Raw genomic sequence first — 17,233 nt, forward strand, 5'->3', positions numbered from 1 at the left:
TGTGTGATTGATGTTTGATCTAAATATCACTGAAGTCATATAGAGTGTGTGATTGATGTTTGATCTAAATCTCTAACTAAAGTTGATGGTTATTGGGGAGGGAGGGGGTCGTCATCCATGTAGGGCGTTTAACGAATCTGACAAAATGAACACATACCCGATATTGCTAACTGGCTCTTTTGACACCACCCAGCTGATCTCGATGAACTTTGTTTCTTCCATAATTTTTTCTCCGGGGGGGGGGGGGAGGGGGGGGGCGGCGCTGCTTATTGGGCGAATTAGACGGTCGCCTAGGTTTAATTGCTGTTATAAAAAAAACTGACTAATCATAACAAAAAAGGCGTTCTCTAGCTGAAAAATCTTTAGTTTTTTAGGAATCTATATTACCACTCTTAAAGTTTTAATATATAATATTATATAGGCTGGAAATTATAACTTAGCGTGAACTTTGTTTTTTTTCAAATCACCTATTTTTCTTATATTTATACTATCATTATGGCAATATCTTAAAAAGTTACCCGTACTTGATTTTTTGAACGGCTTCCGTACAATTAGAGGGGATCCAAAATTTGAAGTGTTGTACCAATATTTAGAAAATAACAAATGATAATATGAATATCATCAATATTGACTAGAAGTATGTTATAATAAAGCTACCGTTTTTAGACTTAACATATAGTTAAATAGTCAATAAGTAGAATATATTCTTTTGACACGGTTACATAGATAATGTAAAGAATTTTTTGTAATTATTACCTAATGAAATTTACAGCGTTTTATTGTGTTTTTCAAGCATGTCAGTTACACTTGGTTGATTTAGCTATTCTTGTGAAAGCTGTTTCCCTTGAATAAAATTTTGGTATTTTTATTTCCAAACGGGAGATAATTCTTTGCTTCATTCATTTCAAATTCCTGCACATTAGGTTGACCCAGTGGCGTAGCGAGGTCTGTTGTCACCCAGTGCGGCACTTAATGGTGTCACCCCCCAGAGGCGTAGCGACTCTTCCCGGGGACAAACTTTTAAGTTTTGATTTGCACCCCCCCCCCCCCTCAAACTTTCGATTTGCACCTCCCCTCAAATTTTTCTCCATATATTTTTCTATTTTTTTTTTACCTTGGTGTCACCCCCCCTAAATGGTGTCACCCGGTGCGGTCCGCACCCCCCGCCCCCCCCCCTCCCCCTCGCAACGCCTCTGGGTTGACCGCTTACTTATAAATACAACTTTAAGTTATTATTTCCTATTGTAAAATTATACAGAGCAGAAGTTCTAAACAAAATAGTTTGGTAGTTTTTTTTAGCACTATCAGGTTGAACAACAAATACACCAGTAGCCGTTGTAGATTGAAATACTTGCAATAGTAGACATACATTATGAGATAGTGCAACAAATGCGTCTAAAATCGTCTTAGTCGCAAATTAATCATCTAATAAATAAAGTGTCTTTTTCATATTTTTCACCCTCTCCTGAAGGATTTATATATAACAATTGTAGGCTGGAATCTATAACATTTATAACCTTTTATTTTTATTCTTCAAAAACAAAAATACCGTTACATAATCACACAATATAGACATTTTACAATAATAACTATCGACAGTCAAGCCTAAAACAGGTAAGTTTCGTTCTGGAACTCTCCTTGGGAGGTCTGCAGAGAGCCCAACACTACAAAAACTGTGGTTTCTTTCCAGTGTTTTTTTTTCCCGAGACTTTTTTCTCTCGGGAGGGGGGGGGGGCGGGGAAAGCACTTGAAATTTTCTAAGGAGGTGGGGGGGGGGGAAAGAGAAGGGAGGCTTTGATGTCTACTCATAACGTGTATGCAATTGATGATAAATTAATGTCTCTTTTAATTAATTTTTTTCTTATACATATGCTTTAGTAATTAATTTGTGTTTTAATAAGTTTTGCCTAGGGCGCTATTTAACCTGGCGCCGGCAGTGGGGGGTGCGGGGGGGGGGGGTTCTAAAATATTTCCGGGGGTGGGGGGGGTGGACACTGGTATAAGTATATATTTTCTATATGAATTCTATTTCGCTGGGGGGGGGGGGGGGGGGTAGCAAGATATGTGTGGAAGAAACTCTGCTAAATGAAGTATATTGTTAGTCCAAAGTAATGCTTTTTTTTCTTCACTAGTTTTAATGTTTTAGTAGAAAAAAGTTGCCACTGGTCTCAGCTGTCCATTTGATGGGAGAATATTGGTGTATATCGTGTAGCCTATATCGTGCATACTGTATATATCGAATAAACTCTCTAAGGCTCCCCTACCCTAATAAAACCTAGGATAAATCTCATCTTTAGAGTTTCTAAACATATGTATATAGCTCTAAATACATGCATATAAGTCTATTTATATAGGCCTCAATTCTAATATTATTGTATAGGCCTACCAAGTCCACAGCGGTACAATAGAATTAGAATTATCTGTCAAGGGAAGCTATCATGTTTTTGTTCTTTTTTTTCCCCGGAAAGAAGTGTTGTCTCCCCTTAAGTTCCAAGAATTGCTTTGACTTTACAAGAACAAAGGCCTTGTCGACTAAATAAATTCTCAGCAGTAAATTAAATAGACGGATTCTCTTACGCAACTCCATATCGTGATAAAATCTACAGAACAAATATGTAGTAACAGTAAGCGTAAGTCCACCTACTCATAACCAAATGCATTAAAATCATAGCAAAAATTCAGGCGTACTAGCTTGTAAGATGTAGCTTCTGTTAGTCGTAAAATCGTGAAAATTCTTGCACTGTTACACAGGGAAGAAGCTCTTTCACAGACTAGAGAACTTCACCAAGTCAATTTGATTTTGGTCGGCGTCATGAGATTTTTTTCCCCAGGCATCTAGGGAAGTTCTATATGTCTGTAGGACTCAGTATCTTCCTATATCTTACCTAGGACTTAGGTCCTTATTACTTTAATTTCTCCACTTGTAATATATAGTCCTTATTACATTTCTAAATGTTGGACATAAAGTGCTTATTACATTTCTATATGTTGAACATATATTATTATTACATTTCTTTATCTTGGATATAAAATACTTATTACATTTCTATATGTTGGACATAAAGTCCTTATTACATTTCTATACGTTGGACATAAAGTACTTATTACATTTCTATATGTTGGACATAAAGTACTTATTACATTTCTATATGTTGGACATAAAGTACTTATTACATTTCTATATGTTAGAACTGAATTCCTTATTATATTTCACTACGTGGGACATTCAATTATTTTGCCATCTACAGCTGGTGATTTAGGAATTTAAGCCAAGGTTTAGGCATAATTTTGTTTTATAATCTAAAACTCTGCAATCAATAGGTTTGTAATGTAGTTAATCGACCTGTCCATGTCGTTACGAAATTGTTTGGTTCATTTATTTATTTTTGCTTGAACCAGAAATCATAAATGATTCAAAGTTAACCAGACACCAGACAGCCCTTCATTGGGCGGTATGTCCCACACTTGCAGCATCGGACTCAACTTGGTCGCACACAGCCATTGGGGGGGGGGGGGGGGGTCGTATGATGCATTCCTATCTTCCTCACCCCACCACTGCAGTTCGTTCTTTTTCTTCTTCTTCGTTCTTAATTTTTAGTTTTGGAAGGGATCGAGCCTTATCTGCTAGAGGGTTGAACTCGAGACTTTTTTTTAATGTATCAACCATGAGCTTTTGCCGACTCGACCACACCTCCATCACAATTAAGGATACGTGTCAACTGGTTATGCGCCATTGAGGCCATTGACTCCGATTTTAGCCTGCTTTTCTTTTTTGGATTTGCTTCCATAGCCTTTGTCCAACCAAGAACAAACTACAAGGCAGCAGTTGTTTTAATTTTGGAGTTGTCTCTCCTAGAAGAGTAGCTGTCCCCAGCTAACGAGCCTCATCTGCCCGAGGGTTCGAACTCGAGGCTTTTCGGTTGCGTGAGCTTTACCGACTCGACCACGCCGACCCCAGTTCATTCAATAGTTGGGTTCTCTAGACACATGATAGTGACACTCACGATGATAGTGACACTCACGATGATGACAGTGACACTCACGATGATGATAGTGACACTCACGATGATAGTGACACTCACGATGATGACAGTGACACTCACGATGATGACAGTGACACTTCCATGGACTCCATGCTTGATATACGCACACGATGTTTGGCACATTTTTACCCGTTGTTCTTAAACGTTGGTTTGTATTGCTAGTTGATGTTTAATTTATTATCTTATTTTTAAAAAAATATTTTTTATCATTTTTATATTTTGCTATATTATAAATCAATAAAGTTAACTTGTTGTCCGGATAAAGTGATGTGTTAATAAAGTTAAACCAAGTGTCCAGATAAAATGGTTTAATGATAAAGTTAAACTAGGTGTCCAGATAAAGTGGTTTATTAATAAAGTTAAATCAGCGGTCCAGATAAAATGGTTTAAAAGTAAAGTTAAACAAAGTTTAGTTAGTTGTCCGGATTAAAACAGCTTATTGCCACTGAGACAAACATCCTCAGCTAACACTATCCACGTTCAAGGCTGCACACCTTCCCCTTATAAAATGCCTTGTATCTAAAGGGAATATAAAGGCAGGTATATACATTAGAGGGTACATCCTGTATATGTGTGTACAACTATATGTATATGTGTTATGTATATGTAAATTGCAATATGTAAGGTGCTGTAATAAAGCCTATTAGTGCTTAAATTAAACAATTATTAATTTTTTGTAAACTAACCCAGGGAGAAGTGCGCTGGGTGGGACACACACTGTGCTAGGCTTACTTGGACACACACTATACAAGGCTTACTTGGACACACACTGTTCTAGGCTTACTTGGACACACACCGTGCTAGGCTTACTTGGACACACACCGTGCTAGGCTTACTTGGACACACACTGTGCTAGGCTTACTTGAACACACACTGTGCTAGGCTTACTTGGACACACACTGTGCTAGTCTTACTTGGACACACACTGTGCTAGGCTTACTTGGACACATACTGTGCTAGGCTTACTTGGACACACACTGTGCTAGGCTTACTTGGACACACACCGTGCTAGGCTTACTTGGACACACACTGTGCTAGGCTTACTTGGACACACACTGTGCTAGGCTTACTTGGACACACACTGTGCTAGGCTTACTTGGACACATACTGTGCTAGGCTTACTTGGACACACACTGTTCTAGGCTTACTTGGACACACACTGTGCTAGGCTTACTTTGACACACACTGTGCTAGGCTTACTTGGACACACACTATACAAGGCTTACTTGGACACACACTGTGCTAGTCTTACTTGGACACACACTATACAAGGCTTACTTGGACACACACTGTGCTAGTCTTACTTGGACACACACTGTGCTAGGCTTACTTGGACACACACTGTGCTAGTCTTACTTGGACACACACTGTGCTAGGCTTACTTGGACACACACTGTGCTAGGCTTACTTTGACACACACTGTGCTAGGCTTACTTGGACACACACTGTGCTATGCTTACTTGGACACACATTATAAAAGGCTTACTTGGACACACTGTGCTAGGCTTACTTGGACACACACTGTGCTAGGCTTACTTGGACACACACCGTGCTAGGCTTACTTGGACACACACTGTGCTAGGCTTACTTGGACACACACTATACAAGGCTTACTTGGACACACACTGTGCTAGTCTTACTTGGACACACACTATACAAGGCTTACTTGGACACACACTGTGCTAGTCTTACTTGGACACACACTGTGCTAGGCTTACTTGGACACACACTGTGCTAGTCTTACTTGGACACACACTGTGCTAGGCTTACTTGGACACACACTGTGCTAGGCTTACTTTGACACACACTGTGCTAGGCTTACTTGGACACACACTGTGCTATGCTTACTTGGACACACATTATAAAAGGCTTACTTGGACACACTGTGCTAGGCTTACTTGGACACACACTGTGCTAGGCTTACTTGGACACACACCGTGCTAGGCTTACTTGGACACACACTGTGCTAGGCTTACTTGGACACACACTGTGCTAGGCTTACTTGGACACACACTATACAAGGCTTACTTGGACACACACTGTGCTAGGCTTACTTGGACACACACTGTGCTAGGCTTACTTGGACACACACTGTGCTAGGCTTACTTGGACACACACTATACAAGGCTTACTTGGACACACACTGTGCTAGGCTTACTTGGACACACACTGTGCTAGGCTTACTTGGACACACACTGTGCTAGGCTTACTTGGACACACACTGTGCTAGGCTTACTTGGACACACACTATACAAGGCTTACTTGGACACACACTATACAAGGCTTACTTAAATGTGAAACGCCAGGCGCCTGTGAAATCTGAAGAGAGGGCGGAATCTTCTTGAAGACTAAGGGAGTTGATGTATTGTTACCCCATGGTCGAATGCGGGTATAAAAGCGGGAGTGAACGATTGTTGGGGTGGTGGGGGCTTTTCGGTAGAGACTAGCGCAGGGGCGTAGCAACCCCTCCCGGCGCCCGGGAACAACTTTTCAAATTGGCGCACCCCCCGCCCCATATATTTTTTTATATTTATAATTCAAAATAGCAGCTAAATGAGCTTATTTTGGCGCCCCTACGGTCGGCGCCCGGGGACATATGTACCCCCCGTCGTTACGCCTCTGGACTAGCGAAAAGGGCATCAGTGTGTAATGTGTGGAAAAAAGTGAGGGCGAATAAAGTACTGAACATTGTCTTGGATCGTGTTTTGTATTAAATGAAAGTATTGAAAGCTAGTCGCAACACAGTACTCAAAAGTTTTTATGGAGGGGGGTGTGAAGGGTTATAGCCCCCTAACCCAGCCCCTTCGCCTACGCCACTGTGTGTAAGTATGTTTGAATATAATTTAATTACATGTGTTCGAAGTTTAATAAACTTACACGCAGTGTCTGTTTCCTGTGCAGTCCGCTTTAGTTTCGCAGGCAGGGGGGTGTCTAAAAACAGGAAAAAAAGATGCGAAACACAATGAGGGGTCGTCCATAAACATCATACGCATTGTGGGGGAGTGGGGAGGGGGGGGGTGGAATTTATGACAATGTGTAACAAGGGGAAGCCCAGGGGTAAAAAAAAGCATGACGTCATGACAATGATTTCTAGACCACGAAGAGGCATACACGCTGTAACCCATGTGTTGCTAGGCCTACTATTGACGGTTCCAACCTATCTTCACACCACAACTCGAGGAGTGTTTGCAAACGCTGCTTAATATCAGATTTTCTCTCAGGCATCTTGGGGGGGGGGCGAATAATATCTACCGCCCCTCCCCCGAACGAAATATAATTAACATATTAATAGAAAATATAAACTTTTACCAGAGTACCCCCCCCCCCGGAGAATAAGCCCCCCCCCCCCCGGAGAATAAGCCCCCACCCCCTCCAGCGGGTGTCCGGTCAAAAAACCCCTGGACAAAAACCCCCCGACAAAAACCCCCTGGACAAAACCCCCCCGACAAAAACCCCCTGGACAAAAAACCCCTGGACATAAACCCCCCGACATAAACCCCCCGACATAAACCCCCCGACATAAACCCCCTGGACAAAACCCCCAGCGATATAAACCCCCCGGATAATAACCCCCGCGACTTATATCGAGGGGGGTTTTTGTCCAGGGGGCTTATATCGCGGGGGGGGGGGGGGGGGTTGTCCAGGGGTTTTTTGACCGGGAGCCCCTCCCGAGTATCGAACCGGAGAATTAAGTCGGAGAGAAACACAGAAAATATTAGTCAATATAGATAAGACGTAGATCACAACTTTAGAACTGTTATATTTATAGATTAAATCAATTTTCAAAAAAAATCATTTTTAAAGAGGAACTTTTAAGCAAAGAAATGGGTAAAACAGCCACACCATTTTTTTTTACCACAGAGAAACAATTCAAAACTTCTCCCATTCAGCGTTCTCCCTAGATTATTTACTTACCCAAAACTAATGGGGTTGATTATTTTCTCAGCAGGTCGGCAGGTTTTTCTTTTATAGTGGACTTCAAATCTACACAACACAAATATGTGTGTAGAGATGGTAGCTAGTTGTAGATGTGTCTGCGTGTTTGTGTATATGTTTGTGTATATGTATGTGTATATGTATGTGTATATGTATGTGTATATGTATGTGTATGCCAAGGTGGACTGGCCGGCAGGTCTACCGGGGAAGATCCCGGTGGGTCCCGAGTAAGATATCCAGTGTTTCTTCCAGACTTTTTTTCTCCAGGGGGGGGGGGGGGGCACTTGAAATTTTCGGGGGGGGGGGCGGTAGACTTTTTTCGGGGGGGGGGGGGGGGGCGGACACTGTTAAAAGTATATATTTTCTATATAAATTATATAAATTTAATTTCGTTCGGGTGGGGGGGGGGGGGGGGCGGTAAAAATTTCGGGGGGCCCCGGAGAGATGCCTGGAAGAAACTCTGAAGATATCCCGGTGGGCCCCCAGGATCATAGTCCTATTCGTGTTATGACTTAAAACAAAATAGGTTCTTGGTATTTTGCCATTTCCATTCCTCCATACCAAGATGTAAAATTCAATATAATAGGGGCAAAAGGCGCACAGTAAAAATTTAGCCTCTTATAAAATGTCCAGGGCCTCCTATATACAACCAATCCACCCCTGTGTTTATAATATACTGATTATGTTTGTATACACTCCTATGTGTTATATGTTTAACTGTAGGAAAAACCTAGCTAAATAAAAGCTTACACGATGAATAGAAATTACCTGCAAATTTCTCCTTTTTTGCAATCTCCATCAGTATCACAATTAGGGTACCGTCTAATATATATATATATATATATATATATATATATATATATATATATATATATATATATATATATATATATATATATATATATATATATATATATATATTCATACATGTGTATATATATATATTTGTAAGTATATATAGATGTATATATACATATGTGTATATATATATATACGTATACATATGTATATATATATATATATATATATATATATATATATATATATATATATATATATATATATATATATATATGTCCATTTTTCACGATTCTTCTATATGTAAGATAATATTCAATATTCAAGCACAAATACAATTTAAAAAACTCTTTCGGTCATTGCACCACAACTTCTAAATATAAAACCTTACGCCATCACCACAGCAACAGCCACCACGACAAGGATCAAAGCAGACGAGAGGTTCATTCTGTTAGAGAGGTCTGGGACAATGTCAAAATGGTTTTAGTTGAATAAGTCCACACGCTTAAACAGATCAAATAAAGCGGTATATCTGCGTGTAACATTTTGGTTTAACTTTCGTCGTTTAATAATTTAATAACAATCTTATTCGTGTGGGAAAGACTGGAAATAAATTATAAACACAGTATATTTTGTAAAAACATTGTTAATTTATTTTCGAGAACTGACCGAAATTGCAGATAGACTGTCTATTTCTACAGCTACTGAGTATAGAGAGCTCTTATCTCCCCTATAACGTAAATATGGACAGTTTTGACATTAAAGCTATCCGAGATTTGAAAGTATAGGTGGTCTAAAGAGTTAAACATTAAGATCTAAATGGAACCAGCTAGACAGATACGTCAACTACACAGAACTCTGTCTAGCTGTAGTTGGTGGCCCATACTCCAGCAGGACAGAGAACTCTGGAGAGCTGTATTTGGTGGTCCATACTCCAGCAGGACAGAGAACTCTGGAGAGCTGTAGTTGGTGGCCCATACTCCAGCAGGACAGAGAACTCTGGAGAGCTGTAGTTGGTGGCCCATACTCCAGCAGGACAGAGAACTCTGTCTAGCTGTAGTTGGTGGCCCATACTCCAGCAGGACAGAGAACTCTGGAGAGCTGTAGTTGGTGGCCCATACTCCAGCAGGACAGAGAACTCTGGAGAGCTATAGTTGGTGGCCTATACTCAAGCAGGACAGAGAACTCTGGAGAGCTGTAGTTGGTGGCCCATACTCCAGCAGGACAGAGAACTCTGGAGAGCTGTAGTTGGTGGCCCATACTCCAGCAGGACAGAGAACTCTGGAGAGCTGTAGTTGGTGGCCTACACCCCAGCAGGACAGAGAACTCTAGAAGACTGTAGTTGGTGGCCCATACTCCAGCAGGACAGAGAACTCTGGAGAGCTGTAGTTGGTGGCCCATACTCCAGCAGGACAGAGAACTCTGGAGAGCTGTAGTTGGTGGCCCATACTCCAGCAGGACAGAGAACTCTGGATAGCTGTAGTTGGTGGCCTACACCCCAGCAGGACAGAGAACTCTAGAAGACTGTAGTTGGTGGCCCATACTCCAGCAGGACAGAGAACTCTGGAGAGCTGTAGTTGGTGGCACACACTCCAGCAGGACAGAGAACTGGAGAGCTGTAGTTGGTGGCCCATACTCCAGCAGGACAGAGAACTCTGGAGAGCTTTAGTTGGTGGCCCATAGTCCAGCAGGACAGAGAACTCTAGAAGACTGTAGTTGGTGGCCCATACTCCAGCAGGACAGAGAACTCTGGAGAGCTGTAGTTGGTGGCCCATACTCCAGCAGGACAGAGAACTCTGGATAGCTGTAGTTGGTGGCCTACACCCCAGCAGGACAGAGAACTCTAGAAGACTGTAGTTGGTGGCCCATACTCCAGCAGGACAGAGAACTCTGGAGAGCTGTAGTTGGTGGCACACACTCCAGCAGGACAGAGAACTGGAGAGCTGTAGTTGGTGGCCCATACTCCAGCAGGACAGAGAACTCTGGAGAGCTTTAGTTGGTGGCCCATAGTCCAGCAGGACAGAGAACTCTAGAAGACTGTAGTTGGTGGCCCATACTCCAGCAGGGTAGAGAACTCTGGAGAGCTGTAGTTGGTGGCCCATACTCCAGCAGGACAGAGAACTCTGGAGAGCTGTAGTTGGTGGCCCATACTCCAGCAGGACAGAGAACTCTGGAGAGCTGTAGTTGGTGGCCCATACTCCAGCAGGACAGAGAACTCTGGAGAGCTGTAGTTGGTGGCCCATAGTCCAGCAGGACAGAGAACTCTAGAAGACTGTAGTTGGTGACCCATACCCCAGCAGGACAGAGAACTCTTGAGAGCTTTAGTTGCTGGCCCATACCCCGGCACAATTGCCAGATATTGGCGCTTGGGATATTTAATATACATACACTCAAACTTGTTTCTCTGGATTTCTATCAAATGCCCATGTAGTAAGAATTGTTATACGTAATTGCAGTAGATAAGTAAATAAAATAGTCACCAGAAGATTGTTGAGGCCCACAGAATTATTCTTACTGTTGATAAATTATGTTGTGTAAATCCTTAAACAGCGTACCCACAACACGTATAAGCATATTATTTGTTCACATACAAATGAGATTTTATATTATCCAATAGAAAACAGACATATTGCAGTCCGATCGAATATCGGAATAGTGCATGAGCGTCTCCAAGGAAATAATTAATTCACAAACCGATTAGACTGGAAGAGAGACTCCATGATTGTGGTATCAGCCACTTTATCCCATACCTTGGTTAAACTGGGGCTTACCAAACGCATACCGTTGAGAGATTTCTTCTTATAACGACCTGTACAGTGATATTTTCTGTATTATTTCTTAACGACTTTTCCTATTTTGTGTTGTTGTTTTGATGATAGGCCATGGTATAATTTGTTTTCTAATTATAAATTTAAAATCAATTAGATAAAATTTAGCCAGCCATCCCTCTTACCTTTAAACCATGTATGGGCGGATTAAGCTTGGACGAGGCCTCCCATATATATAATAAAATATATATGTTACGGTCAAAGCCCGAAGTGCGACCTTAGCCCGTATTGGCCGGCTAATGTGCGCATTGGCCGGCTCTCTTGGCCAAAGCCCGAAGAACTTTGCACTAAGAGCGTATTTCCTACATTGCGCGCACTAGCCGGGACGTGCTGGCCAAAGTCCGAAGCGCTTAAACTTGACAGCGTATTTTGTACATTGGCCGGCCAATGCGCGCTTTGGCCGGGATGTCCTGGCAAATGTATATTCTAGACTAAGTTATGATCGCGTTTTCACTATTCTGGGTGCGGTTTCATTGACCGTAACACACACACACACACACACACACATATATATATATATATATATATATATATATATATATATATATATATATATATATATCCAAGTCTACTACTACTTACATATATAAGGTCCACTACTACTTACATACCGGGTATAAGGTCTACTACTACTACTTAAATACCCATCCATCTTTGGCTACTTGAAGCTTTTTCCTAAACAATCTGAAGTAAAATACAACTAAACAAAATAGAACAAATCTAATATAGATCTACTACTTGAGAAAAACGACTGAGGAAATTAGAAATTACTTTTACGCAATAATTTTGCGCACCAAAACGGAAAAGTTTGTGGTGAAATAAGTTTGTAATCGCGTGGTGCTAAAAAAATGATTTATGAGGTGTTGATTCACTTTGATGTCCTTACATTATTTACATTCTTACGTTATTTGATCCCTAATCCCCCCCCCTCCACACACAAACACTTAATCAAAATAATATAGCAAAGTAACGTTTATAGAACCCAATCTATTTATACGTGTATAAGATTATAATATCTTAAACCAAAATTACTTTTGTTGTTAATTTTAATCTCTTTACATCATATGTCATTCGAAACTATTAAGTTGTATTCGAATTAATCAAATATTTTTATTTTAATAAAAAAAAAAGTAAAGTTCCATTTCGAAACTGACTGTCCATGGAACAGGTGAAGTAGAGTTCACCTGTCTGTGTGTCTGGCATATGAAGGGATCGTGTGGTTAGCACTATGACAGCCGCCTTTACTTTCCCGAACATGAGTTAGGTACTCAATAGAGCTGGACGGACTCAGGGAGGTTCTACTGACTGGATCCCGGATTCGAACTCGAGAATTTCGGGTTAGCGCTAGTGTTTATAGCATCCGCGTTCTTAAAATTCAAGTAATATTGTTTTTAATTATGTAAAAATTCTGTCAAAGGTTGATTAGGTTAGGATAAAATTTGGATGGCGAGACGTAAACATGGGCCCGTGAGTACTCATACTGTGGCTAATGGCGGCGACAAGCAGTCGGTGTGCCTAGTGATCCACCCTTAGGCCTCACTGCCACCTATCGTCTGCTCACGGTGTGCCTAGTGATCCACCCTTAGGCCTAACTGCCACCTATCGTCTGCTCACCAACAGCTAACGTAGCCATGCCCAATTCTCAGCGAACATCATCAGGAGAATTTTCTACAGGGGAGTCGTGGAAATTTCCAGTGTACGTAGGTCTACTAGTTTACATCCCGTCTAAGTTGGTGTACGTAGGTCTACTAAGTACTAGTTTACATCCCTTCTGAGTAGGTGTACGTAGGTCTACTAGTTTACATTCTGTTTGAGTTGGTGTACGTAGGTCTACTAGTTTACATCCCTTCTGAGTAGGTGTACGTAGGTCTACTAGTTTACATCCCGTCTAAGTTGGTGTACGTAGGTCTACTAGCTTACATCCCTTCTGAGTAGGTGTACGTAGGTCTACTAGTTTACATTCTGTTTGAGTTGGTGTACGTAGGTCTACTAGTTTACATCCCGCCTGAGTTGGTGTACGTAGGTCTACTAGCTTACATCCCGCCTGAGTTGGTGTACGTAGGTCTACTAGTTTACATTCTGTTTGAGTTGGTGTACGTAGGTCTACTAGTTTACATCCCGCCTGAGTTGGTGTACGTAGGTCTACTAGTTTACATCCCGCCTGAGTTGGTGTACGTAGGTCTACTAGTTTTTCATCCCGCCTGAGTTGGTGTACGTAGGTCTACTAGTTTACATCCCGCCTGAGTTGGTGTACGTAGGTCTACTAGTTTACATTCTGTTTGAGTTGGTGTACGTAGGTCTACTAGTTTACATCCCGCCTGAGTTGGTGTACGTAGGTCTACTAGTTTACATCCCGCCTGAGTTGGTGTACGTAGGTCTACTAGTTTACATTCTGTTTGAGTTGGTGTACGTAGGTCTACTAGTTTACATCCCGCCTGAGTTGGTGTACGTAGGTCTACTAGTTTACATCCCGCCTGAGTTGGTGTACGTAGGTCTACTAGTTTACATCCCGCCTGAGTTGGTGTACGTAGGTCTACTAGTTTACATCCCGCCTGAGTTGGTGTACGTAGGTCTACTAGTTTACATCCCGCTTGAGTTGGTGTACGTAGGTCTACTAGTTTACATCCCGCCTGAGTTGGTGTACGTAGGTCTACTAGTTTACATCCCGCCTGATTTGGTGTACGTAGGTCTACTAGTTTACATCCCGCCTGAGTTGGTGTACGTAGGTCTACTAGTTTACATCCCGCCTGAGTTGGTGTACGTAGGTCTACTAGTTTACATCCCGCCTGAGTTAGTGTACGTAGGTCTACTAGCTTACATCCCGCTGAGTTGGTGTACGTAGGTCTACTAGCTTACATCCCGCCTGAGTCGGTGTACGTAGGTCTACTAGCTTACATCCCGCCTGAGTTGGTGTACGTAGGTCTACTAGTTTACATCCCGCCTGAGTTAGTGTACGTAGGTCTACTAGCTTACATCCCGCTGAGTTGGTGTACGTAGGTCTACTAGTTTACATCCCGCCTGAGTTGGTGTACGTAGGTCTACTAGTTTACATCCCGCCTGAGTTGGTGTACGTAGGTCTACTTGTTTACATCCCGCTTAGTTGGTGTACGTAGGTCTACTAGCTTACATCCCGCTGAGTTGGTGTACGTAGGTCTACTAGTTTACATCCCGCCTGAGTTGGTGTACGTAGGTCTACTAGTTTACATCCCGCTTAGTTGGTGTACGTAGGTCTACTAGCTTACATCCCGCCTGAGTTGGTGTACGTAGGTCTACTAGTTTACATCCCGCCTGAGTTGGTGTACGTAGGTCTACTAGTTTACATCCCGCCTGAGTTGGTGTACGTAGGTCTACTAGTTTACATCCCGCCTGAGTTGGTGTACGTAGGTCTACTAGTTTACATCCCGCCTGAGTTGGTGTACGTAGGTCTACTTGTTTACATCCCGCCTGAGTTGGTGTACGTAGGTCTACTAGCTTACATCCCGCCTGAGTTGGTGTACGTAGGTCTACTAGTTTACATCCCGCCTGAGTTGGTGTACGTAGGTCTACTTGTTTACATCCCGCCTGAGTTGGTGTACGTAGGTCTACTAGCTTACATCCCGCCTGAGTTGGTGTACGTAGGTCTACTAGTTTACATCCCGCCTGAGTTGGTGTACGTAGGTCTACTAGCTTACATCCCGCCTGAGTTGGTGGCTCCTTGCAGGGTGAGCCTTGCAAACAGTACAAGCACAAGCCACTTACCTTAGGAAATTAGGTGACGCTTGGATTTGAATTGTGTTTATTGGCGGGTGTTATTGTGTCGGTCAGGGCTAAGGTCAGGTTAAGGTCATGGTCAAGTCTTGGGTTAAGAATTGCGGTCAGGGAGAGTTAAAATAGCTTCCTTTGTGCTGGGCAGTGGCGTAGCGAGGTCGGGTGTAACCCGGTGCGGCACTTAACGGTGTCACCCCCCAGAGGCGTTGCGACCCTTCCCGGGGACAAACTTTCAAGTTTTCGATTTGCACCCCCCCCCCCCTCAAACTTGCGATTTGCACCCCCCCCCCTCAAGTTTTTCTCTATATATTTTGCTATTTTTTGCCTTGGTGTCACCCCCCTAAATGGTGTCACCCGGTGCGGTCCGCACCCCCCGCCCCCCCCCCTCGCTACGCCCCTGGTGCTGGGGGGTACAAAATAGCATTTGTGCGATTGGGAGTATAGTCTAAGGGGTGTGGGGGAAGGTGTATAAAAAATCTGTGTGGGTTGGTGAGGGGACAGGTACAACATAGCCTATGCGTGGTGGGGAGGATGATGTTATTTTATTTCTATTGGATGAGGTGGGATAGTTGGGTACAGCATGTGTGTGGTGGGAAGGATTGTTGGCAACTTTTACACACAAAACAGGAGTTGAACCAACTCAGCATACTGACCTTAACACGTTTAGAGCACGATCGATATACCACCAACAAAAAACACCATTGACTTGCCACCAACTTTATCCCCAATGCCTGATCATCCAACATCACAAGCTAGCGCATCAATTACCAACATGCCTACACCCTACATCGCGAGACCTATTTGTTCCTAAACTAATCTAAACGATATATTATAGAATGATAACAACTGTTAGTTAACTTCTCTACGTAAATTACGTGTGCAGTCTAGCTTAATCGATTCAATCCTTGTGTACAAATTTTCTACGTACATATTTTCTATGTACAGATTTTCTATGTACAGATTTTCTACGTACAGATTTTCTATGTACAGATTTTCTACGTACAGATTTTCTACGTACAGATTTTCTACGTACAGATTTTCTACGTACAGATTTTCTACGTACAGATTTTTCCCCCGAAGGCCTAGATTTTTGTAGTTTGCGTGCGGAACAGTTTCACCCAGGCATTCCCCCCCCCCTCCCATGGACTGGAGATTGTAGGGCTACTACAGTGGCTCGGGATTGTGGGGAGGTGACTGGGGATTGAGGGCTAGTGACGGGGGATTTATGGGGTTGTGACCGGGGATTGTGGGACGAGCGGCTGGGGCTTGTAGTGAAGAGAATGGGGATTGTGGGGCTACTACTGTGGCTGGGGATTGTGGGATAGGGACTGAGGAGTGTGGGTAGGGACTGTGGATTGTGGGGTAGGGACTGAGATTTGTGGGGCTACTACTGTGACTGGGGATTGTGGGGTAGGGACTGAGGATTGTGGGGCTACTACTGTGACTGGGGATTGTTGGATAGGGACTGGGGATTGTGGGGTAGGGACTGAGGATTGTGTGGCTACTCAAGTGACATAAAAAATGGTCAAGATACGGGTCATGACGTCACCATCCGCTCAGAACGGAAGTGATTGATCTCAAGACTTTAAGCAGAAATCGATACGACGGCCAGTTGATGGATCTGCGCCTGGTGAGCTTTTGGTAAACGTCAAGCAAGTGACGTAGCCAGGCGCATGCGCTGTCAGCAGGTACCGGATATCCGGGGGGTAACTGAGTCCGTAGTCGGTCTATGGCGAAGGGGGGTGGGGGCGGGGGGGGGGTCTGTTTTGTTACATTAGAGTTGGCTCAGTTTAGAAATAGAAAAACAGGAGAGGACAAAACTTGGTGCATTGGGCAAAGCACACATAAGACAGTGCCCCACTACTCTGTTTGCACTTAGCA

The 17,233-nt window shown here is 42.8% G+C and overlaps 1 protein-coding gene and 1 long non-coding RNA gene across 2 annotated transcripts in view; one reads left to right on the forward strand and one right to left on the reverse strand.

Moving 5' to 3' along the window:
• Nucleotides 1-4,444: 4,444 nt before the first annotated feature.
• LOC131952712 (uncharacterized) lies at nucleotides 4,445-9,340 on the reverse strand. Its single transcript, XR_009388559.1, has 5 exons — nucleotides 9,169-9,340; nucleotides 8,748-8,801; nucleotides 7,959-8,027; nucleotides 6,921-6,974; nucleotides 4,445-4,562 (listed from the first exon to the last, which is right to left on the reverse strand). It is a non-coding gene; the product is annotated as an uncharacterized LOC131952712 (long non-coding RNA).
• A 3,763-nt stretch (nucleotides 9,341-13,103) lies between these two features.
• Nucleotides 13,104-17,233, forward strand: part of LOC131952708 (androglobin) — an 80,264-nt gene continuing 76,134 nt past the window's right edge. The window contains exon 1 of the mRNA XM_059315501.1: nucleotides 13,104-13,301. Within this exon, the coding sequence (XP_059171484.1) occupies nucleotides 13,237-13,301 (65 nt within the window). The 5' untranslated portion in view covers nucleotides 13,104-13,236. The remainder of the gene's footprint in view (nucleotides 13,302-17,233) is intronic.

Source organism: Physella acuta, unplaced genomic scaffold (genome assembly GCF_028476545.2).
Source record: "Physella acuta isolate Inbredline_101_S28 unplaced genomic scaffold, ASM2847654v3 ptg000889l, whole genome shotgun sequence".
NCBI classification, from domain to species: Eukaryota; Metazoa; Mollusca; class Gastropoda; family Physidae; genus Physella; species Physella acuta.